Source organism: Mercenaria mercenaria, chromosome 3 (assembly GCF_021730395.1).
Source record: "Mercenaria mercenaria strain notata chromosome 3, MADL_Memer_1, whole genome shotgun sequence".
Taxonomy (NCBI): domain Eukaryota; kingdom Metazoa; phylum Mollusca; class Bivalvia; order Venerida; family Veneridae; genus Mercenaria; species Mercenaria mercenaria.
Genome location: NC_069363.1, coordinates 67,519,618 through 67,544,621, shown reverse-complemented (window position 1 = coordinate 67,544,621; position 25,004 = coordinate 67,519,618). Strand labels below are relative to the sequence as shown.

The 25,004-nt window shown below is 35.0% G+C and overlaps 1 protein-coding gene across 4 annotated transcripts in view; it reads left to right on the top strand.

Moving 5' to 3' along the window:
- Positions 1-24,496, top strand: part of LOC123524483 (microtubule-associated protein RP/EB family member 1-like) — a 51,521-nt gene extending 27,025 nt beyond the window's left edge. For 3 of the 4 annotated variants that reach the window (XM_045302714.2, XM_045302713.2, XM_045302710.2), the window contains 6 exons: positions 3,847-3,885; positions 8,118-8,224; positions 15,871-16,078; positions 16,508-16,644; positions 17,708-17,854; positions 18,518-24,496. In XM_045302714.2, the coding sequence (XP_045158649.1) occupies positions 3,847-3,885; positions 8,118-8,224; positions 15,871-16,078; positions 16,508-16,644; positions 17,708-17,854; positions 18,518-18,571 (692 nt within the window). In that variant the 3' untranslated portion in view covers positions 18,572-24,496. Of the gene's footprint in view, positions 1-3,846; positions 3,886-8,117; positions 8,225-10,055; positions 10,163-15,870; positions 16,079-16,507; positions 16,645-17,707; positions 17,855-18,517 lie in introns of all 4 variants that reach the window. The other variant, XM_045302711.2, reaches the window with a different exon arrangement.
- Positions 24,497-25,004: the final 508 nt, after the last annotated feature.

The window sequence follows — 25,004 nt, the reverse complement described above, 5'->3', positions numbered from 1 at the left end:
GGGTCACTCTAAGCGTTTTACAGCTGATGACAACAATTGCTTCAGCAAAATTAATAAAATGGTTATGTTTGTAATCTTTAAGCATCTGTGCATATTAAACAACCATAGGTTATATCTTTTACCTATTTTTCAAGCGGTAAACACAGTTTATGTATGTTGTATATTGACTCGAGATGCTATTTTTGCCGGGAAAATATAGAGCTGCTCTCTTCAAGAGACTTACTTTATTGTCAGGTGATGTACACAGATAAATAATACATGGACATGGTGTTCAATCTATATCTATCACACTATAGATATATAAATATTATAACATTGCATCTAAAAAAGTTGTTTATATTAAACAAAAGTCATTAAACATGGGGTATTCTGAATCACTGTACTTATGTCTGTGCTATTCTATACCAAATAGCTTTTAGCTCGACTTTTCGAAGAAAAAGTAGAGCTATTGCACTCGCCCCGGCGTCTGCGTCGGCGTTGGTTAAAGTTTTTGATAAAGTCAAATATCTCTGTTACTATCAAAGCTATTGACTTGAAACTTAAAATAGTTATTTACCATCAAAGTCTACACCAGAAGAAACAATCCCCGTAACTAGAATTTTTTAAAAAACAATTGATAGTCAAATATCTCTGTTACTATCAAAGCTATTGACTTGAAACTTAAAATACTTATTTACCATCAAAGTCTACACCAGAAGAAACAATCCACATAACTCTGTTTGAATTTTGACAGAATTATGCCCCTTGATAACTTAGAAGTTTTTGATAAAGTCAAATATCTCTGTTACTATCAAAGCTTTTGACTTGAAACTTAAAATACTTATTTACCATCAAAGTCTACACCAGGAGAAATAATATCCATAACTCTGATTTGAATTTTGACAGAATTATGCCCCTTTTTAACTTAGAATTTTTTGTTAAAAGTCAAATATCTCTGTTACTGTTAAAGCTTTTGACTTGAAACTCAAAATAGTTATTTACTATCAAAGTCTACACCAGGAGACACAATTCCCATAATTCTGATTTGAATTTTGACAGACTTATGTCCCTTTTTAACTTAGAATTTTTAACTGAGAAAAGTCGAGCGCGCTGTCTTACGGACAGCTCTTGTTTATATATAACATATATCTCTCACTTCCTTTTCATCACCGTTAAATATTTACTAGTGTTACCCTATTCGTTTAAAAATGCCTTGAACTCATCTCAGTGGTAAGTCTGAACCATTTTACATGCTACTATGTGTTACACTGAATGGTGGTTTGTCTCCATGTTGAAACTGTAACAATAAATATACAGCTTTTATTATGGTCTTATTTCTAGCTATTCTACTCACCCTGGCGTCGGCATCAGCGTCACACCTTGGTTAAAGTTTTGCATGCAAGTACATACAGCTATCATTTAAAGGCATATAGCTTTGAAACTTATTTTTAGCTCACCTGAGCACAAAGTGCTCAAGGTGAGCTTTTGTGATCGCCCTGTGTCCGTCGTCGTCCGTCCGCGTCAACAATTTGACTGTTAACACTCCTGAGGTCACAATTTTGGCCCAATCTTAATGAAACTTGGTCAGAATGTTACCCTCAATAAAATCTTGGATGAGTTCGATATTGGGTCATCTGATTTCAAAAACTAGGTCACCAGGTCAGATTAAAGGAAAAGCTTGTTAACACTCTAGAGGTCACAATTTTGGCCCAATCTTAATGAAACTTGGTCAGAATGTTACCCTCAATAAAATCTTGGACGAGTTGGATATAAGGCCATCTGGGTTCAAAAACAAGGTCACCAGGTCAAACCAAAGGAAAAACTTGTTAACACTCTAGAGGTCACAGTTTTGGCCCAATCTTAATGAAACTTGGTCAGAATGTTACCCTCAATAAAATCTTGACAAGTAATATTGTCATTGGGTCAAAACTATCCAGGTTAAATCAAAGGTAAGATTGTTACACTGAGGCCACTTGATGTTCTTCTAAACTGGTCAGAAGTAGTTGAGATCTTTAGATTGATCTTCAGATCAAACTGTCCAGTCAAATCGGAAGCAGCACAAGACTTTATGACCTTATCTTCATGAAACTTGGTCAGAATGTTTATCTTGATGATCTTTAGGTCAAGTTTGAAATCTGGGTCAGGTGGGGTCAAAAACTAGGTCACTTGGTCAAATCAAAGGAAAAGCTAGTTAACACACTAGAGGCCTTATTTATGACTTTATTTTCATGAAACTTAGAACGTTAATCTTGATGATCTTTAGGTCAAGTTTGAATCTGGGTCATGTGGGGTCAAAAACTGGGTCACCAGATCAGATCAGAGGAAAAGTTAGTTAGCGCTTTAGAGGCCATATTTATGACCATATCTTAATGAAACTTGGTCAGAATGTTAATCTTAATGATCTTTAGGTCAAGTTTAAATCTGGGTCACCAGGTCAAATCAAAGGAAAAGCTTGTTAACACTCTAGAGGCCACATTTATGACTGTATCTTCATCAAGTTTAAATCTTGGTCACCAGGTCAAATCAAAGGAAAAGCTTGTTAACACTCTAGAGGCCACATTTATGACTGTATCTTCATGAAACTTGGTCAGAATGTTAACCTTGATAATCTTTAGGTCAAGTTCGAATGTGGGTCATGTGGGGTCAAAAACTAGGTCACAAGGTCAAATCAAAGGAAAAGCTAGTTAACACTCAAGAGGCCACATTTATGACCCTGGATATCTTAATGAAACTTGGTCAGAATGTTAATCTTGATGATCTTTAGGTCAATAGGTCAGGTGAGCGATACAGGGCCTTCATGGCCCTCTTGTTTCTTTTTCTAAGTCAATTACCAACCTCACAGGGTCAAGTTCCATAACTCTTGACATGTATTATGAGCAAATTATGCCCCCTTTTGGACTTAGAAAATCCTGGTTAAAGTTTTACATGCAAGTTACTATCTCCAAAACTAATGCAGATATTGAATTGAAACTTCACATGTGTCTTCGGGGTTATAAAACTAGTTGATAGCATCAAGTCCCATAACTCTGATCTGCATTTTAGCCAAATTATGCCCACTTTTGGACTTAGAAAATCCTGGTTAAAGTTTTGCGTGCATGTACATACAGCTATTACTTAAAGGCATATAGATTTGAACTTACTTTTTCATTTTCTAGATCAATTACCAACCGCACTGGGTCAAGTCTTATAACTCTGACATGTATTTTGGGCAAGTTATGCCCACTTTTGGACTTAGAAAATTCTGGTTAAAGACTTACATGCAAGTTACTATCTCCAAAACTAATGCAGATATTGAATTGAAACTTCAGGGTTATAAAACTAGTTGATAGCATCAAGTCCCATAACTGTGATATGCATTTTGGTCAAATTATGTCCCCTTTTGAACTTAAAGCTCTTTTGATATTTTAACATTTTGGGTAATATTTTCCTGCTTCTGGGACAATATTTGGAATAGTTGAGCTTGGCTGTCATACGGACAGCTCTTGTTTAATTCAAAATAATTATTTTGTGTGATCCACCGATCATGAAGTTTTTCTAACATTCCGAAGAGCATTTCAGTTTAAAATTAGTATCCGTAGGTAAACATCTAAAGGTAGAAATGAATAATGGCAAAAGTGATTCGGAATACCCGAAATTACTCGAAATAGCCGAGATCACGGAGTTTGGAAAAATTAAGCGAAGTAAGCGATATTTCAGAATTCAGATAGTAGTTTTTTATTGGCAGATTGTACATGTTGAAGCATTAGTCCAGTTTTGACTTTTATGAAAACTGGTTCAAAATACCCGAGTAGACTGTACTAGATATTCTACAATACTGCTTGGAAAGATCATCATAATTCACAGTCTGTATTTGTTTGTCTGTTTCAGGTGCTGCTTATTGTCAGTTTATGGATATGTTATTTCCAGGTAAGGACTGGTATTGTAGTTACATGTACATTGTTTCAGATTTGCTGTAACTGGAATATTTTTACTCAGAGGCCTGATTTGATTTGAGACAAAACAACTTGTACACATTTAGTACTTGAAGTCAGTCTGTCTGCCAGACTACCTACAAATGGCCATATGTTGTTAGTTTTAATCTTTTGGCAACACAACATTCTCAGAAAACAGTAGAAGTCTGACAGTATGTCTGAAGTCATTTGTCCTTAACCTCTGATAGGTGTTGGGAAGTTGACATTTACAGGTGGAGAACAAGTTGTTGAAAGGCAGGTGGGTAAAACCACACACTGTAAGAAATCTGTATAAGAAGGATACATGGAAAGGGGCAAATAATGTGATTTCACAACTCTTACCATTGGGCTAGAGGTCCTTTTTGAGTTATAAATAGTTAACAATGTTGAAAGTACTTCTTTGAAAATAACTTTGGATTATATTTTTCAAACTATATGGTGATACTGTATGAAATATTGCTGATAAGCAGGAAAATTCTTTCAGTAGAAATCATTACACAAAAATTAGTTATATTTTGAAGATCTAACATGTGCATTGCCAATCAGTAGAGAGTCAACTATCACCCTTTAGTAATAAGAAAAAACACTTGCTTTGTTATAGACTGGAACTAAAATACTGTGAAATCATTAATATTCATCGGGGACTAATTTTCATGGTTGAGTCAACCCAGGAAATTTAATCCCAACGAACAAGTAAAATTCTCATTCATTTTATGTTCAAAAGTTGAAATCCACGAATTCATATCCCCATGAAATTGCCCTTTTGACACAAACCACGAAATTTCATGCCTACGAAATTAGATGATTTTACAGTATATATGTTCAAAAGTATTGAAAACTTCAGAGGGTAATGTGATTCTGAAATTGCAAATTTTCATATGATTATAGGTATAATTTTGTTTTTATGCTGCAGAAGAGGGCAGGTGGTGACTCACAAACCTTGAAAAGGCCCTGAATTTTATGTTGGCCCTTGATTACTCCTTGGAAAGGCATAAAATCCTAAAAAAAAATGATGTGGGAAAATTTGCAAAAATTTCACCCAAAACTCTAAACAAAAATGTTCTGTCAGAAACATGGTTTGTGCTAAGAATAGTGTGCATGTTGATAAATTTTCATGAAAGGTTTAAGGTTAAAAAAGAAATGAAAAAAAAAAATCTTGTGGGGTGTGCGGGGAGTGGGTGTGACCAGGGCGGTGAGGGTACTCATCTTCACATGTTGATAATAAATGTTCATGGAAAAAAATGAAAGAAGTTTAATAAAATTCTATCAATGGGTTAGTTTGTTATGTACAAATATGTGGATTTTTAAACGAAGGGCAATAACTCTGAAGTTACTAAAGAGATCCTGACGAAATTGTGTTTGCACTACCACATTACGGTGATCTAAATTCATTTTAAGTTTCATAGTTCTAGGTCAAATATGTCAGAAGTTATGAAGCAGAAATTGCCATATTTAAAGTACCCTATATAGTTAACAATAGAAACTACTAAGAGCCATAGACAGAAGAACGGACAATGCCAAAACTATATCCCTCCGCATACGGCGGGGGATAAAAATTACATGAAAGATTCTAGAAAAGTCATCCTTGAAAGAGGAAAGAAAGTACTTAATTCCTGCCTGGTCAGCTTGGTGTAAGTATAATGTGACTGGGTAGGGTATCCTGTCACTTGTCTAAGGCTTGATATTCCATTTAGATAGCACTTTTGAAGTTGTCTCTTTTTTTATATAACTAAAAAATGATTCAGAAAGACACTTAAGCCAGAACACACATATACATAAAAAGTCAAGGGCACACTGCTTCAAGAGAATTAGTCACCTACTAGTTTAAGTAATATTATAGATCTTGTTCATTGACTTAGGTATCACTATAGTAGGAGAGAATTTTCCTGCTTCTTTGCCAGTTTAAGTTTTCATTGTCACATTTTAACTGTTGTGATAGTAGATACTTACTAGTTACTTCCATCCATCTGCTTTATAATTATGAATTGTTTGGCTTTTCTGTGCAGTCTTACATACTAATAAAGTGATTATGGTTTTTAAACATTCTATAAAAGATATATATTGCTTCACTCCATGATTAATCCTAAAATTGTGAAATAGATAGATAATATGTTCCATTTGTTATGACTCACTAGATGCTAACTGGTAAACAGTTACGTCCATTTGTCATTCTGTCAGGTAACTGGTAAACAATTACTCCCATTTATCACCTGGAAGCTCTCTATGAACAGTTGCTCATGTTTGTCAATGTAAACTTAAAGGTAAACAATTGCTCCGATTTGTCATTCTGGAAGCTAAATAGTAAATAGTTTTCTTCCATTTCTCTGTAAACAGTTACGTCCATTTGTCACTCTGTAAGCAAATTGTACAGAATTGCCCTCCATTTTTCACTCTGGAAATTATCTGATAAAGAATTGCTTCCATTCATCAACCTGAAGCTAAATGGTTTCATCAGCCTGGAAGCTAAATGGTAAACAGTTGCTCCTATTCATAACTCTAGAGGGTAATTAGAAAACACTTGCTCTCAGTAGTCACTCTGTAAGTTCCCTAGTTAACAGTTTCTTCCATTCATCACTCTTGAAGCTAAATGGCAGTTAATTGCTTCCATTCATCATTCTTGAAGCTAAATAGCAGTTAATTGCTTCCATTCATCACTCTTGAAGCTAAATGGCAGTTAATTGCTTCCATTCATCACTCTTGAAGCTAAATGGCAGTTAATTGCTTCCATTCATCACTCTTGAAGCTAAATAGCAGTTAATTGCTTCCATTCATCAATCTAGAAGCTAAATGAAAGAAAATTGCTTCCATTTGGTGCTTAGGAAGCTAAATGGTAAACAATTTCTCCCATTTGTCACTCTGGAAGCGTACTGATAAACATAAAGCTCTCCTTTATAGCTCTGAAGGTTAATTGGTGAACAGTTGCTTGTTTTTGTCACACTTGAAGCTAAGCCGTAAATATTTTGTTCCATTACTCACTCTGGAAGCGTCATGGTATATTTTTATGCCCCCAAAGGGAGGCATATAGTTTTTGAACCGTCTGTCTGCAATTTTCGTGTTCGGTCCATATCTTTGTCATCCATGGATGGATTTTCAAATAACTTGGCATGAATGTGTACCACAGTAAGACGACGTGTTGCGCGCAAGACCCAGGTCCGTAGCTCAAGGGTCAAGGTCACACTTAGACGTTAAAGGTCATTTTTCATGATAGTGCATTGATGGGTGTGTCCGGTCCATATCTTTGTCATCCATGGATGGATTTTCAAGTAACTATGCATAAATGTGTGGCACAGTAAGACGACATGTCGCACGCAAGACCCAGGTCTGTAGCTCAAAGGTCAAGGTCACACTTAGACGTTAAAGGTCATATTTCATGATAGTGCATTGATGGGCGTGGCCAGTCCATATCTTTGTCATTCATGCATGGATTTTAAAATTATTGGGCATGAATGTGTACCACAGTAAGACAATGTGTCGTGCACAAGACCCAGGTCCGTAGCTCAAAAGTCAAGGTCACACTTAGACGTTAAAGGTCATATTTCATGATAGTGCAATGATGGGCATGTCCAGTCCATATCTTTGTCATTCATGCATGGAGTTTAAAATAACTACACATGAATGTGTGGCACAGTAAGACGACGTGTCGCGCGCAAGACCCAGGTCCGTAGGTCAAAGGTCCTAAACTCTTACATCGGCCATAACTATTCATTCAAAGTGCCATCGGGGGCATGTGCCATCCTATGGAGACAGCTCTTGTTTCCATTCGCCATTCAAGGATCTAACTGGTAAACAGTTGCTCTCATTTGTAGATATGGTAAACATTACTCTGATTCCTAAATCTGGAAGTTAAATGGTAAACAGTTACTTCCGTTCATCACTTGAAGCTTATTTGATACCCCTTGTGTATGCCACTTTGAGAAGCAACCTTACTCTATGGTGGCAGACATGGTCATTTGTTTTTTTTCTACACGGTGGTTTGCAGTATATCAAAAGGTTGAACAGAAAACAATTGTAGCTCCTTGTTCATATGTACATACATGTATAATAATTGATAGTGTTGAGCCATTTACATTGATGCTGACCATACTGCATATGTCTCTCACACTGTCAGTAAATGTATGAAATGTTCTTACTTAGATATGTATCATGATGTATGATTTAGAAATGTAGTACAAAATTTTGAATTTCCAGGCAGCATAGTTATGAAAAAAGTGAAAATCAACACAAAACTTGAGCACGAGTCTATCCAAAATTTCAAGTTACTGCAGTCCAACTTCAACAAATTATCAGTGGATAAGGTGAGGGGAAGGTAGATACCTTCATGAAGACAGCAACCAGTCCAAGCCTTCTATGTTACCTGTGTTATTGCTACTAATGTCACTTTCTTACAGAGAAAGTTGCGGAGCTCAAGTGGTTGTCAGTAGACTTTGGTGGGTGGCTGTTCTCTTGCTTGCTGGAAAGGCTTTTCGGTAGCAAAACAGTATTGTATGTTTTAAATCACAAATGTTTTGTAATTTGGTTATATACATTTACATGAAGAGTGGATTTTTTAAAGATTTTTGAAGTCTGGTATGTGTTTTATCTTCATTTGAAACAAAAAGGCGATGTACTAAGTACTTGTTCCCCATCTGACTGGGGATGTAGCTTATAAATGACAACCACTGAGTGACCATGAGCATGAGGGTGAGGCATGACAAGTGTAAACTATGACAATATGATATAGGTATATATATACAGGTCATGTGTATCCCTATATGTCTCAACTATATGCCATGACCACTAGTCATCCTGTAATACTGTCATTATTCCTGTACTTAGAATCTTCTATACTTGCATACAACTTCAACTCTGGCTGTAACTCTAAAACACAGAGCAGTTTTGCCTATAGAATTATGAAAAAAGCTTTTTGCAGGAAGGGAAAGGGTTTGGGAAGGGGCTTCTATTATTTTGAGCTCGTATATATGAAGTATATTGAGAGCTGCCCTTCTCGCCACGGCATGCACCATTATTTCATGAATTATGTTCCATTATGTTCCATTTTTACTTGGAATTTCAGGTTATATTCAGTTTGTCTTTGTTAATACTTCATGTATTTGATTCAGTCTTAAAATAGCTTTTCCACATCATCTCCCACATCATATGACACAGCATCTATAAGTCTGGCAGAAATATTTCATGAATTATGCCCGCTTTTTTTTTCTTAGCATTTCTTTTAACTTTGATATCTCTGTTGTTACTAAATAGATTTGCTTCAGACTTAAAATGGTTGCCACACATCATCACCCATATCAAATGACACAGGCTGTAATATTTTGTGAATAATCCCCACTTTATGCTTAGAATTTCATGTTAAACTTGCGATGCACTTTTGCTCTATCTCAGTTATTACTAAATGGATTTGATTCAAACTTAGTTGATCCACATTATCAGTCACATGATATGACAGTGCATTACTCTTGCAGAAATATTCCACAAATTATTTCCCTTTTATACTGAGTTAATGTTTTTATACACTTTCACTTTGTCTGTGTTATTTATTAATACATTTGACTCAGACTTAAACTGTTGTCTAGTATTGTCACCAACATTAAGTCATTAAACACTCCAGATAGCCCAAACTTCCACAGATGTGCCTTCTTTCACTATCCAGCATCACATAGTCGAGGGTGCTGTTTTTTGTGAAAGCTCTTCTTTAGCTTACAAAGTGAAATAATTATGGTTATCTAGAGACTTATATAGAAGGTTGTTATATAGGAATTATGCAGTATTATACCCTTATGTGCTACAAGGATTTTGATGGGATAAGAAGTTCATCAGTACTGAGAAGCAGAAGACTGTAGGATATAGAAGCGTTGGCTTGTATACAACTCATTTGATCTTAGTTCAGAATGCTGTCCTCAGAATTTTTCAGATCTATCTGATCTCTTTTTCTTGGATGTGCTTCAAGCCTTGTTGCTTCAGTACGTTGAAATATCCATCAGACTCCTTGAAAAAGTGACTAACTATGATGCATGCCTACTAACTACAAATATGTTTTACAGCTACTAAAATCATTTATGCATAATGACACAATATTTGAAGTAATATCTTATAGCTAACACCTTTTTCTCTTCCTTTCATTCTTTGCAGGATCAGTTTTGCTTAAAAAAGTGAAATTTGGTACAAATTTAGAACATGAATATATACAGAATTTCAAGTCTCTCCAGTCAGCGTTCACAAAATTAGGCGTGGATAAGGTAGGTGGAAACGGCGTGACTTTAACAGTGTCTCGATCGTGCCACTATAGCCTTTATACATGTATTCTCTTTGACTCATTTGAATTTTTACACATGTATTTTGTGCAGTCACAGGTTCATGCTTGTGTGTATTGGGGAAATCTTGCTTTTCCGGTACTTCTTGTTCCTTCATGGAGTCAATACTATGGTCACAAACACCAACAATTACCATAACAAAACACTCTCTGTGGTTTCCATTGTATCTTATCTTCATGTTATAATTTTGGCTGGTAATGGCATTTAGGAACTTTTGTTGATTTTTTCGCCCTTTTCCTATTAGTATATTTTATGGTCAGTTTTGGTGTAAGGTAGAGAAAAACATATTTGTAATTGGTCTTAGCTTAGTGAAACTCTGGAATTCAGATATCCTCATAAAAATAAGTATTTTTTGTTGTCTGCTTGCTTTGATACCTAAATTATTTGGAAAGATTTAATTTGTTGTTATTCATATTTTCACTGATAGTTTATTAATAAGCTCCTTTATATGATATTCATATAGCATATGTTACACATATTTTCCAGTTGGACTGGCACACACGTGTTAATGCACACACTTTTTGCTTCAGTTGTTCTTATTTAATCAACTTGTTCCTTACATTCCTCTATTTAAGATTACAATGTATATACTTTAAAACATGGAATAAGCATTTCTGACAAAAAGAAAATGCAAGATTCTTTAACTGGTTGTAAGTACAGATGGGAAGATCTGACTTGATAACTGTTTTATGTATTTAGTGCCAAGTTGCTGCTCAAATTATTGTATCAAACCAGATATTCCTATCCGCACCTACAACCAGTCGTAATAAAATTTTCTAGATATAAAATAAAATGAATGACTCTTTTTAAGCAATATTTTCTTATTACATGAATTTACGATTGTTTATTGTGCCCCCACTATGAGTGGTGGGGGCATATAGATTTGGTCTTTTCTGTCTGAAAAGTTTGTTATCCCCTAGTATTTGATATAAGTTGATAAAATCTTGCATGAGTCTTTATCATGATATGAACTTGCGCACCTCCTATTTTTCGTTTGGTTCTGCCCCCTATTTCCAGAGTTATGGCCCCTGAGATAGTTAAAAATACACATTTTCACCTTGTGACATGCCTAGCTAAAAAAAAAAAATCATATAAACTGATGAAACCTTGCATGAGTCTTAATCATGATATGAACTTGTGCACCTCCTGTTTTTCATCTGGCTCTGCCTCCTATTTTCAGAGTTATGGCCCCTGAAATAGTCAAAAATGCCAATTTTCACCTTGTGACACAACTAGCTCAAGTATTTCATATAAATTGATGAAACCTTGCATGAGTCTTTATCATGATGTAAACTTGAGCACCTCCTATTTTTCGTCTAGCTCTGTCCCCTATTTACAGAGTTATGGCCCCTGAAATAGTCAAAAATGCACATTTTCACCTTTTGACGTGCCTAAAATATATTTGATATAAATGGATGAAAACTTGTATGAGTATAAACTTGTGCACCTTCTATTTTTCATCTGACTCCACCCCCTATTACAAAGTTATTGAAATAGTAAAAAATGCACATTTTCACCTAATGAAGCGCCTAGCTCACAAAGTATTTGATATAAATTCATGAAACCTTGCATGAGTCTTTATCATGATGTGACCTTGCACACTTGGCATTCTTCTCGAGATTTTAGCCCTAATTACAGAGATACGGCTCTTGAAATAGCCAAAATAGTGGATTTTTTGTTTGTGATGTTCATAGCTCAAAATGTATATGGCCCAGAATAATGAATCCTTTATATAAAATGTTTGTTGAGGCTATACCCCCTTAAGACTGCAAACATTTGAATTATTGCCCCTTATTTGTGACAAATGTACCAGTAGGGCACACCCTGTGTCCTACAGACACATTCTAGTTTAGACATAATTCACAGCTCGGGATTCATCCAACACCCTGCTTTGTATGACAAGCACATCTTCTTGTATACTAACGTGAAAGATTTTTGTCCAGCCTGTAAGGGAGTGAAGACATAGTTGTCCAAATGGCTGTTCGGTGTATGTGCATGCGTGCGTCAGCGCGTCCGTCTGGATTTCTTTGTCCGGACCATAAGTTTGTCATTGATTGTGGGATTTTAAAATAACTTAACACAATTGTTCACCACCATGAGATGGCGTGTTGCGCACAACACCCGTGTCAATATCTTAAAGGTCAAGGTCACACTTGGAGTTTAAAGGTCAAATGAAAAGTATTAATGGCATTTCATTGAAACTTCACAAAATGATAGAGGCCATTGACGGGAAGTGCAATGTCAAAGAACCATAACTCTACTTTACCTAGCTACCTTTTGTGATCGCCCTTCGTCTGTCGTCCGTCTGGTCACAATTTCCATGTGAACACGATAGAGACAACATTTTGTATTTGATTTTGATCAAACTTGCACATAGCTTGTATGGGCATGATAACTCGGTTCCTTACGAAAACTGGCCAGATCCTATCATGGGTTCCAGAGTTATGGCCCCTTAAAGGGCCAGAATTTGCCATTTTTGGCTTGTGAACACGATAGAGAACACATTTTGTGATCGGCTTTAATAAAACTTGCACACAAGTTGTATGGCATAATATCTCGGTTCCTTTCAAAAACTGACCAGATCCCGTCATGGGTTGCAGAGTTATGGCCCCTTAAAGGGCCAAAATTTGCTATTTTTGGCTTGTGAAAATGATAGAGACCACATTTTGCAATCAACTTTAATCAAACTTGCACACAACTTGTATTGGCATTATATCTTGGTTCCTTTGGAAAACTGGCCAGATCCTATCATGGGTTCCAGAGTTATGACCATTTGCTATTTTGGCTTTTGCAGCCATATAGAGACTTCATTTACGGTTTGATTTGATACAAACTGCAAGATATCTTCAGCAACAATAAATCTTGGATTCCATGATGATACTGTCAGATCCAATCATAAGTTCCAGAGTTACGGCCCCCGATTTACCCCTGAAAGAGTTAAAATTTGTTCATTTTTACCTTGTGAACACAATAGAAGTGACATGTTATATTTGATTTTAACCACACAACTTAAGTCACAGTACGATCTCGGTTCCTTTTGAAAACCAGCTAGATTCCTTCATGGGTTCTAGAGTTGCTGCCCCTGAAAGGGGCAAAATTTTCTATTTTGGCCCTTTCATCCATATAGAGGTTTCATTTATGCTTTGATTTGATACAAACTTGCACAGAATGATTATCTTGATGATCTCTAGGCCTGGATCGAAACTTGGTCATGTCGGGTCAAAAACTAGGTCATCGGGTCGAATCAAAGGAAAAGCTTGTTAACAACCTAGAGGCCACATTTATGACCCTATCTTCTTGAAACTTGGTCAGAATGTTTATCTTGATGATTTCTAGGCCAAGTTTGATACTTGGTCATATGGGGTCAGAAACTTAGTCATCAGGTCAAATCAACTCTTGTTCAAATGATGTGCATGAAACCTGGTCAGAATGTTTGTCTGCATGAAATATTGCATGAATTTTTATCTGAGTCATGTGGGTCACTAGGTCACCAGGTCAGATCAAAGAATAAGCTTGTTTACACCCTAGGGGGCACATTTTTGATTCTATCTTCATAAAATTTGGTCAGAATGTTTGTTATCATGAAGTCTTGGACGATTTTTAATCTGGGTCACGTGGGGTCAAAAACTAGGTCACCAGGTCAAATCATAAGAAAAGCTTGTATACACTCTAGAGGCCACTTTTTTGCTCCAATCTTCCCGAAACTTTGTCAGAATGTTTGTTTTCATGAAATTTTGGACATGTTCGCATCTGGGTCATGTGGGATAAAAAAACTAGGTAACTTGGTCAAATCAAAGAAAATGCTTCTTTACACTCAAGAGGCCACGTTTTTGGTCCAATCTTAATATAAGTTGGTCAGAATATTTGTCTCCATAAAATCACTAGGTAAAACATGTTTACACTGTTATGGCATGTTACACAGGTGAGCGAACTAGGGCCATCTTGGCCCTCTTGTTTTTTAATTATCTCCCTTTATTATGCAATATAAGGCTTGACCGGAGCATTTCTTGAAAAGTATTAATGGAATTTCATTGAAACTTCACAAAATGATAGAGTCCATTGACAGGAAGTGCAGTGTCAAAGAACCATATCTCTACCGTACCTAGTTTTTGAATTATCTCCCTTTATTCAATTTTTTTCTTTTTTCTTTTTCCATGTTTTAGCTCACCTGGACTAGCACATGCATTGGGGATATCTTCCTTAATCACTCACTCCTAAATCACTAGCCCTACTTCAGAGTAACTTCATGCATGTGTTTATGTGACCTTTATTAAGATTGTTAAAATTATCGGGATTTGTCAAAAACATGGCCTCCAAAACTAAAAATTGAGAAATCTTCAAATGTTCTTTTCTTAATCCACAACTACAATTGAAAGAGAAAAAAAGACAACAATTCATGAAATGAACATCCTTCTCAGAATACTTTTCTTACATCATAGGTCAGTTATGAAAGATGCATTTACTATAAAAGATATTCACTCACCAAGTGATTGCTTATACAGTATCATAGGTTGCAAGACAGTAAGAAAGGTGTTCAGTTCTCAAGTACTTATATTAACATGCATATTTTTGGTATTAAGTGGTAATGGAGCTCTTTCAGTACAAGATACAATCTTGGTGTTGGTATATTGTTGTAACTTTGATGGTGGCACAGTTGATATTATTAACATACTATTTAGCACAATGTATTATGTTCTTATATTACAATGAATTGTAGACCAACAGTTTTAAAGAACATTCTGTATGCTTTAACAAAGATTCACTTTTGATAATAAATGTAATATTTCGTTGTGTTAAATAGTTCTGCTTTCTTTTCTTGATATGTTTAGTGCTCAATATATTTGAGAATAGCTTATATTTTGTTTTGAATACAGGTAAATGTATATTTTTAGATAACAAGACAAAGTTTTGGTTACTTATACATTGGAACCTTTCTAATCCAAGAATCTTCTCTTTAACAAATTGTGGTCTGGAATATTGTTCTTTTCTCTGTATTATGGAAATATCATTTAGGATCCAAAACATTTCTGATTTGAAAACCAAACCTGTTTTAAGAAATGTCTGATATAATAAAGCTTTACAATTTACATGTTTGTTTCAAACATTAGGCTTGGCTGACCAGCAGTTCAAGTATAGTGTAGACAAGACAAACCTGCTGAGCTGTTTCAAAATTTGTCAGATTTAATAAGAAAATAAATCTTTCAAAGATGAGCTTGTTAATTGATACAAACAAGTTTGGACTAGATAGATTCCATTTCACAATGTATGAATCTTAGCTACCATCGTGACAAGACAATATAGACAGTTACAATTACCTGTTATTGTAAAATTGAGGCTTTAGCATCAGATTTATTTGGAACTTTCAGTTTTAATTGTGTTAAGATCTGGTTAATGGAAGAATGTTTATCTGTCTGTTTCTAACTAAATACCTTTAAAGAGATTTTTCATGCTCTGCTTTAGTACCTTATTTAAAGTTAACGATATTATAACACTTAAAAAACAGTGCAGAATTTTTATTTTGTATGGCCTTTCTTCAGAATAAAATAAATGTTTTAATGGTTGACCAAGTATGTATATGTACAGCATTATACAATACGAAGATGTTTCAGGAATTATTATCGTTGCTGTTCCAGATTATACCAGTAGAACGATTGGTAAAAGGTAAATTTCAAGACAATTTTGAGTTTGTTCAATGGTTCAAGAAGTTTTTTGATGCCAACTACCAAGGACAGGAGTATGATGCGTTAGGTGCTAGAGACGGACAGCAGCTCGGATCATCTGGTAAAGCTGCACAGAAACCTAAATCACAAATGTCTCAACTTTCAAAAGGTGGTTCAAAAGGTAAAAATTGATTCATGTTTCATTAATGATTTTACAGAAATCTGTTGATTTTCTTTTATCCATTTAAATATTACTAAATGATTAGGCTGCTTACATTAGAGGACTTAGACAATTTAAGAGGCAGAATTTAAAGGTAATTTAAATTAAAGTTCAAAATTAAACTTTGAGCTTGTGAAAATGGTGTTCTGTGAATAGTTATATTGCAGTTGATTATTCACTACTTTTTATCAGATATCAATTCACTGTGCCTCATTACCAGAAAAAGAGTACAATACCTGTGAAAGTCAGAAAATTATATTTGTAAGTCAGATTTAAAAAAATGTTATGTGATTTAACACTTGGACTTTTCACATAAATATAAAAAAAAAATATGTATAAAACTATTAAAAGTGGCAAATGGATAAGATTGGTCTGGTTATATTTTTTCAGTAACAGCCAGCAGTAAAACCACAACTACACAGAGAAGTCCAGCTGCTCCACAACGGGCTCCAGCCCAGAAACCAGCACCGGTCAATAGTCATCATGCTTCGGGCGATACAGCTAAACTTCATGCTTTAGAAGGCCAGGTATATTATTTTGCCAGTCTGTTTAGTTGGTTTGAGTTTTAGCTCGACTATTGAAGAATATCTAGCTATCTACTCACCCTGGCGTCGGCGTCGCGTCGCGTCAACCTTGGTTAAGTTTGCATGCAAGTACATACAGCATCATTTAAAGGCATATGCTTTGAAACTTATTATTCTTTTTCTAGTCATTACCAACCTCACTGGTCAAGTTCCATAACTCTAACATGTATTTTGAGCAAATTACCCCCTTTTGACTTAGAAAATTCTGGTTAAAGTTACATGCAATTACTATCTCCAAACTAATGCAGATTTGAATTGAAACTTCACATGTCTTCGGGTTATAAAACTAGTTGATAGCACCAATCCCATAACTCGACCTCATTGGCCAAATTATGCCCCCTTTTGGACTTGAAAATTCGGTTAAAGTTTTGCGTGCAAGTACATACAGCTATTACTAAAAGGCATATAGATTTGAAACTTATTTTTTCTTTTTCTAGATCAATTACTACCTCACTGGGTCATCCCATAACTCTGGCATGTATTTGGCCAAATTATCCCCTTTTGACTGTTCTTTGGAATTTTACTAAGTAAACATATATTAACTATTAAAGGCAAATATAAGATGGTTGAAATATTTTTTCTTAACGTCCAGCATCAAAATACCTACACAAATCACGGTCAAGTCCCATACAGCCGGCATGTATATCTTGGCATACCTAAACTTCATGCTTTAGAAGGCCAGGTTATTATTTTGCAGTCTGTTTAGATGGTTTGAGTTTTTGATTGTGCTTTTTGCAAGGAGATAGGTAGTTCATAATTAGTAATTTTTGAACAAAATTTTTTTCTCTTGAAGTTGGTAGAAAATATGCACATTATGAATAACAAGCATTTCATATATGATAGATCTTATTGTTTTGCAGTACCCAGAATTAATGATTGCTTCAATTGTTTTATAGTTTTTCATAGTCAAAGTTGAACTGAGATGAAAGAAAGTGAAAGTCTTGGTTTAAATGTAAATTTCAGTCTGCTTTAGTCAGTACACATCAACAACATTTTCTGTTTTCAGTTGTCTGAGTTACGGTTTACTGTAGACGGTTTAGAGAAGGAGCGAGATTTCTACTTTGGTAAACTTCGAGATATCGAGATTATATGTCAGGAGGATGAACACTCAGATTCTAATAAACGCATTTTGGAAATTTTATATGCAACTGAAGTAAGTGATATATGCATCAAAGTTAGAGCCTGAGAATTGTTTATATCTAGCTGAAAATATTGATAGCCATACTTATTGAACAAATTGCTGTGCATACTATGAAATCATTAATATCTGTTAGGGACTATTTATAGACTGAATTTTAATTCCAACAAAATGATAATTTATTTTGTCATAAAAATTGAAAGCCATGAACACATGCTAATCTAATTAGCTGTTCTTGCCAGATCCACATTCCTGATAAAATTATCCACAGCATGAATAAACTAGCTACTGTAAGCACTATGTAAGGAGTTTTATGTTAGAATGGAAGTCCTTTACATGTTGCTGTTTAAAACAGTTTAATTTACAAAAATTACGAAAACCTTTACTCATTATTACAGAAAAAAGTTTATAGCTTTGTCCCCTTAATAATTGCAGTAAGTTTCATTGTGTTACCTTAACATATATAAGTGGCAAAAGTTGTCTTTGGAATTAACATTTAACCTGCTAAATTTCTAAAATGGACTAGTCTATCATTCAATTTGGGCAGTACCATTTATTATTTGAAGGAGTGTTCACTGAAAATAGTCTGAATAGCGAACAGTGCAGACGATGATCAGCCTGCATGGATCATTGGAAAATTCACCTTTCAGATATATTGTCATGAATTTATTGTTGCAGGATGGTTTTGCTCCACCTGAGGAGGAAGCTAATGGAGATGAAGACGAATACTAGTGTCAGCTGTGTTTATGTACATTCTTATTTCCATCTTTCTGTCTGACCCACTTACTCCACCGGGGTCCATGTGGACCTGTTCCAAAATCTAGACTGAAGTTGAACAGTAGATAGTTCAAAAGGCTCAGTGACACTGAATTCAAAAGTGTACAAATAAAAGATGTAATATTGGTATGTCAGCAAATTGGAATATGAACTTCAAACATTAAAGAAAACAGTTAATCATTAAGAATGAAAAGTAGTAGATGTTGACAAAAGATTGTGTACAATATTCCTCCAGCAGCAAGAGATTTTTCAACAAGGAAGTACTTTCATTCTGTAACTTGGTGTTTGTTATATGTTTAAAAATTTCGGATGGAGGTTAGACAAAAAAAACCTTCAAGCTTGTAAGTGTTTAAATAAATTGGATCTTGGTAAAAGTGCTTGTCTATACATTCTATGTTTCATAGACATGTAGATATTCCGATTCAGATATAAGAAGGCACTATATTAAATGATATTTCTCTGCTATTTGTATGTATATTTTGATTGATTTGCTTCAAAATTGTTAATTTTTGGGTAGTTCTGTACACATAGATATTCTATTAATGCTACATAGTGTCTAAGCTTTCAGGCAATGTTTTATCTCTATTTTTAGCTCACCTGTCACAAAGTGACAAGGTGAGCTTTTGTGATCATGCGGTGTGCGTCGTCCGTGTGTGCGTCCGTCCCTCCATAAACTTTGGCTTGTGACCACTCTAGAGGTCACATTTTTCATTGGATCTTTATGAAAGTTGGTCAGAATGTTCATCTTGATGATATCTAGGTCAAATTCAAAACTGGGTCACGTGCCTTGAAAAACTAGGTCAGTAGGTCAAAAAAAAGAAAAACCTTGTGACCTCTCTAGAGGCCATATTTTTCATGGGATCTGTATGAAAGTTGGTCTGAATGTTCATCTTGATGATATCTAGGTCAACTTGGAAACTGGGTCACATGCGGTCAAAAACTAGGTCAGTAGGTCTAAAAATAGAAAAACCTTGTGACCTCTCTAGAGGCCATATATTTCACAAGATCTTCATGAAAATTGGTCAAAACGTTCACCTTGATAATATCTAGGTCAAGTTCGAAACTGGGTCACGTGCCATCAAAAACTAGGTCAGTAGGTCAAATAATAGAAAAACCTTGTGACCTCTCTAAAGGCCATATTTTTCATGGGATCTGTATGAAATTTGGTCTGAATGTTCATCTTGATGATATCTAGGTCAAGTTCGAAACTGGGTCACGTGCGGTCAAAAACTAGGTCAGTAGGTCTAAAAATAGAAAAACCTTGTGAACTCTCTAGAGGCCATATATTTAATGAGATCTTCATGAAAATTGGTCAGAATGTTCACCTTGATGATATCTAGGTCAAGTTCGAAAGTGGGTCACGTGTCTTCAAAAACTAGGTCAGTAGGTCAAATAATAGAAAAACCTTGTGACCTCTCTAGAGGCCATATTTTTCATGGGATCTGTATGAAAATTGGTCTGAATGTTCATCTTGATGATATCTAGGTCAAGTTTGAAAGTGGATTACGTGCCATCAAAAACTAGGTCAGTAGGTCAAATAATAGAAAAACCTTGTGATCTCTCTAAAGGCCATATTTTTCATGGGATCTGTATGAAAATTGGTCTGAATGTTCATCTTGATGATATCTAGGTCAAGTTCGAAACAGGGTCATGTGCAGATGAATTAGGTCAGCAGGTCTAAAAATAGAAAAACCTTGTGACCTCTCTAGAGGCCATACTTGTGAATGGATTTCCATTAAAATTGGTCAGAATGTTCACCTTGATGATATCTAGGTCAGGTTTGAAACTGGGTCATGTGCCTTAAAAAACTAGGTCAGTAGGTCAAATAATAGAAAAACCTTGTGACCTCTCTAGAGGCCATACTTTTCATGGGATCTGTTTGAAAGTTGGTCTGAATGTTCATCTTGATGATATCTAGGTCAAGTTTGAAACTGGGTCAACTGCGGTCAAAAACTAGGTCAGGAGATCTAAAATTATTAAAATCTTTTGACCTCTCTAGAGGCCATATTTTTCAATGGATCTTCATGAAAATTGATCTGAATGTTCACCTTGATGATATCTAGGTCATTTTCGAAACTGGGTCACATGCGGTCAAAAACTAGGCCAGTAGGTGTAAAAATAGAAAAACCTTGTGACCTCTCTAGAGGCCATATTTTTCATGAGATCTTCATGAAAATTAGTGAGAATGTTCACCTTGATGATATCTAGTTAAAGTTGAAAACAGGGTCACATACCTTTGAAAACTAGGTCAATAGGTCAAATAATAGAAAAGCCTTGTGACCTCTGTAGAGACCATATTTTTCAGTGGATCTTTATGAAAATTGGGCAGAATTTTTATCTTGATAATATCTAGGTCAAGTTCAAAACTGGGTCACATGACCTCAAAAACTAGGTCACTATGTCAAATAATGACGTCATACTCAAAACTTGGTCATGTGGGAAGAGGTGAGCGATTCAGGACCATCATGGTCCTCTTGTTTTATCAAAGATTTTAGCATTGACCCCAAAAACTTGTTTATTTCACTGCTGATCATTGTTGGCTTAAAATGAAGACAGATAATGTTTTAGAAATGTTTGTAGTATCCAGTGCAACAGCTAGTTGGGCAACAATTTGTGGGTATGTTGAGATGGTTCAGATTGTTGAGTATATCAATGCCAAAATGCTCATTTTTGTACAACATCTCTCGTCATTGTTTTCTATTTACTTTCTAAAGTTAAGATGTTGTCCAGTACACCTATTGATAATACCCATGCAAAAATACCTCCAAAAAGTAAAAACTGGTATGTTATTTGACATTGATGGATATTTCATATGTACATGGATATGGAAGAAATATTACCAGATCTGATCATCAAAGTGCTATCTCTCTTTATTTGTGCATGAGCTCTCTTTAGTTATCACCTCATTGCTGTGTATGTAAACCATTGTCTTATAAAAGTGCTATTAATCTGTATTATACCAGTTCTGTATGCATTGTTATCTAGATCTACTTCCTCTCTTTTCTCCCAGAAAGTCATTTAAAGCTGTTCCATTATTTGAGCATGCCTTAATCAATAAATGCCTCTGTTTGCTGTTTTCTTTATTATGACTCTTGGTTTTGATAGCAATACCAAAAATGGTAAAAATGACCTACTCATTTATAGATGAGGCTGTTCAGCTACCTTTCAGCATTGCAATAGTAACATCTTGCTTTAGGTTAGATTTTACATTTCTAATGCCCCTTACTCAAAGATCAAGATCACACTCAGAGGTCAAAGGTCAATAGGATTTGGTTACAAAAAAATTGATCAAACATTTAGCTAGATGTTATATATAAGTTACCACTTCCATCAAATGAAGCAGTATTGGAGGCATGCACTATTTCAAAAGTAGTTTATTGTTTCATGAAGAATATGTTGAATTTAGGAACAGGACTGTTAAAGTTAGCAAAAATATTACTGATACAGTGAGCAGTATTAGTTTTAAGTAACTCTTCTGTTTGAACATGTATTCAGTGTCTGAGGTATATACCTTACAGGTTTTATATAAAGACTCTTTCATAAGTTATTTCTACATGTACAACAACAGTATACCTGTTTTATTAAAATAATGTTTAAGGTTTTTAAGTCTTGTTGTAAATTGGTATTTCATTTTTGACTTTGGATAATGGGGAAGTATAGACAGATACTCACAAGCCAAGTTTTGGTTTTTGTTCACATCTTAAATATGCTATTTAGTGGTGTTTCAGATATAAAAAAAGCAACATGAGAAGAATATCCAACCTACATATAGACCACACTTCTATGATTTCTTCTAAATTTTTACTGTATTTTGTTATAGATTATTTTGTATGCAGTATTTTCTGCGAGTGTGTGTGTGTGTGAACAGTTAACATCATTTATATATAAATGTTAGATCTATTTATTGCACATGGATATATTATATAATTAATTGTATTTGTAACAATTTATAACCTTAATTGAGATAAATTGTTCTGTTTCATTTCATTTTTTTTTTTTTTGTACTTTTGTTATTATCAATTTAGTTATAAAGAGCCAGAATTTTCTTTATTCTTAACACCATAAATAGGGTAGAGAGTAGACATTTCTGACATTGTTGGGGTAAGTTCTGAGTGTGTCGGTACAAGTTCTGACACTGTTGGGGCAAGTTCTGACTGTGTCGGTACAAGTTCTGACAAGTGTTGGGGCAAGTTCCAACTGTGTCGGTACAAGTTCTGACAGATTTGGGGCAAGTTCTGATAGTTTTGGTACAAGTTCTGACAGTGTTTGGGCAAGTTCCGACTGTGTCGGTACAAGTTCTGACAGATTTGGGGCAAGTTCTGATAGTGTTGGTACAAGTTCTGACTGTGTTGGGAAAGCTCCATTAGCATTTGGACGTGTGTGGGCAATTTTTGGTAGTGTTTGGACAGTGTTATGACAAATTTGGACAGCATTGGGACAAGTTCTGACAGTGTTGAGACAAGTTTCATCAGTGTGGGACAAGTTCTGCCAGTGTTGGGACAAGTTCTGACATTGCTTGGGCAAGTTCTGACAATGTTGAGACAAGTTTCATCAGTGTGGGACAAGTTCTGCCAGTGTTGGGAAAAGTTCTGACAGTGTTGGGAGTGTTATACTATCTCCCTGATGGTGAATTGATCAGCTACTTTAATTTGACATTATTTCGTAATTAATGTCAAATTGACGGTTACCTGTTCAACAGTTCAGAATCTCATGTGTTCAAGTTCTTCCATGCATAACTCCAATTGAATGGTCATTCCCCTTGATCAGAGTCTCTTCCAGAACTTTAAAAAAGAAATTCTATTCTGTATCATAGATTCATTTCGGCTGTTTCTTGTAGTGGAAAGATAAAACAACTATTTCAAAATAAGATACTGAGACAATCATTTCATACCTAGGTTTATTGTAAAAAGAATTGCCCAGACAATGCTGACAGTTTACAAATTACAGTTTCTTCTGAGCTTATGTTGCTACAATTTTAGCCTGGATTGGTGACAGGTCATAAAGTACTAAATTACCACAGAAGATCCTGTAGGAATGATCACTATGCTAGGTTGTTTTTGTCTGTCCTGAATTAGCTCAATAATACTGAAAGAAAGGTAAAATAAAATTCACTTAGTTTAAAGAGATACACATGTGAAATACTGGACAAAAAGTTAAAATCCTTTTATTTATTGTATAAATGGTATTTCTCACATTTTATTGACATGCATAAGATAGATATTTTCTTCATTGGGTGTTGTGCATGCACAATTTCCATAACCTTGTTAACCTGACTTTTCCAGGTTAGGAAAACAACAGTAACTGAAAGTTGCTATAAAATGTCATTTCCACTTTCTTTCCGACAAGGTAAAGATACTTGATGGTCTAAATATGGATTGGATGTTTTGGCTATTTCACCTATCTTCATTATTATAGCACCCACAACAGCAGGAAATAGCCTTGTTCATTTTCCTATTATTTTGTAAGTAAAATGGACTAAATATATCATTGATCTGTTTCTTGAAAAAAAAAAAAAAAATCACCTAAGTATCTCTTTAAAGGATTAATCCAGATGTTTTGTTCAGAGCACCAGTTATGACAGTGTTAGATTTCGCAATATTACTAAATTGATTTTGTCAGTAGAAAGTTTGATACTTCATCTGTTGTTTTCAGTCAGTTCACAGACAGGACAGAACTCTACCTGTTGTTAATATATTCACCAACAGCACATGGACTCTTATATAAACTCTTCTTGGCACCTGTTTTTCAACATTATTTATTACATGATCAATTTTGTTCTGCAAGTTTTAACCATATTTTGCACCAGATCAGTCGTCAGTTTGTATTTGTTATAATTAATTAGAGTTCATGTTACTATGATAATACATTTGCATAATTCTTTGTTAGTCTTATTTTTTGTCAGTGTCTAACCAGTGTTACACAGTTTAACACTAGTTGCAATGAACACAATGTAATACCAGTATAAAGGAGAGAACTTGTACAGATTTACAGTAAGTTCACTCAGTTTTTAGCTCACATGCTCTTGTGAATTATTGTGAGCGCTCGATGTCTGTTGTCTGTCTACATTTAGCTTGTGTATGCGATAGAGGCTGTATTTTTCAATTGATCTTCATGAAATTTGGTCAGATTGATTGCCTTGATGAAATCTAGATCAAGTTCCAGATCCCAGATGACCCAAAAACTAGGTCACTAGGTCAAATCAAAGAAAAACTTGTGTATGCAATAGGGACTGCATTTTACACGGGATCTTCATGAAATTCGATCACAATGTTTGTCTTGATGAAATTTAGGTCAAAATCGAATATAGGTCATCTGGTGTGAAAAAGTAAGTCACCCGGTCAAATCAAAGAAAAACCTTGTGTATGCAATAGGGGCTGCATTTTACGCT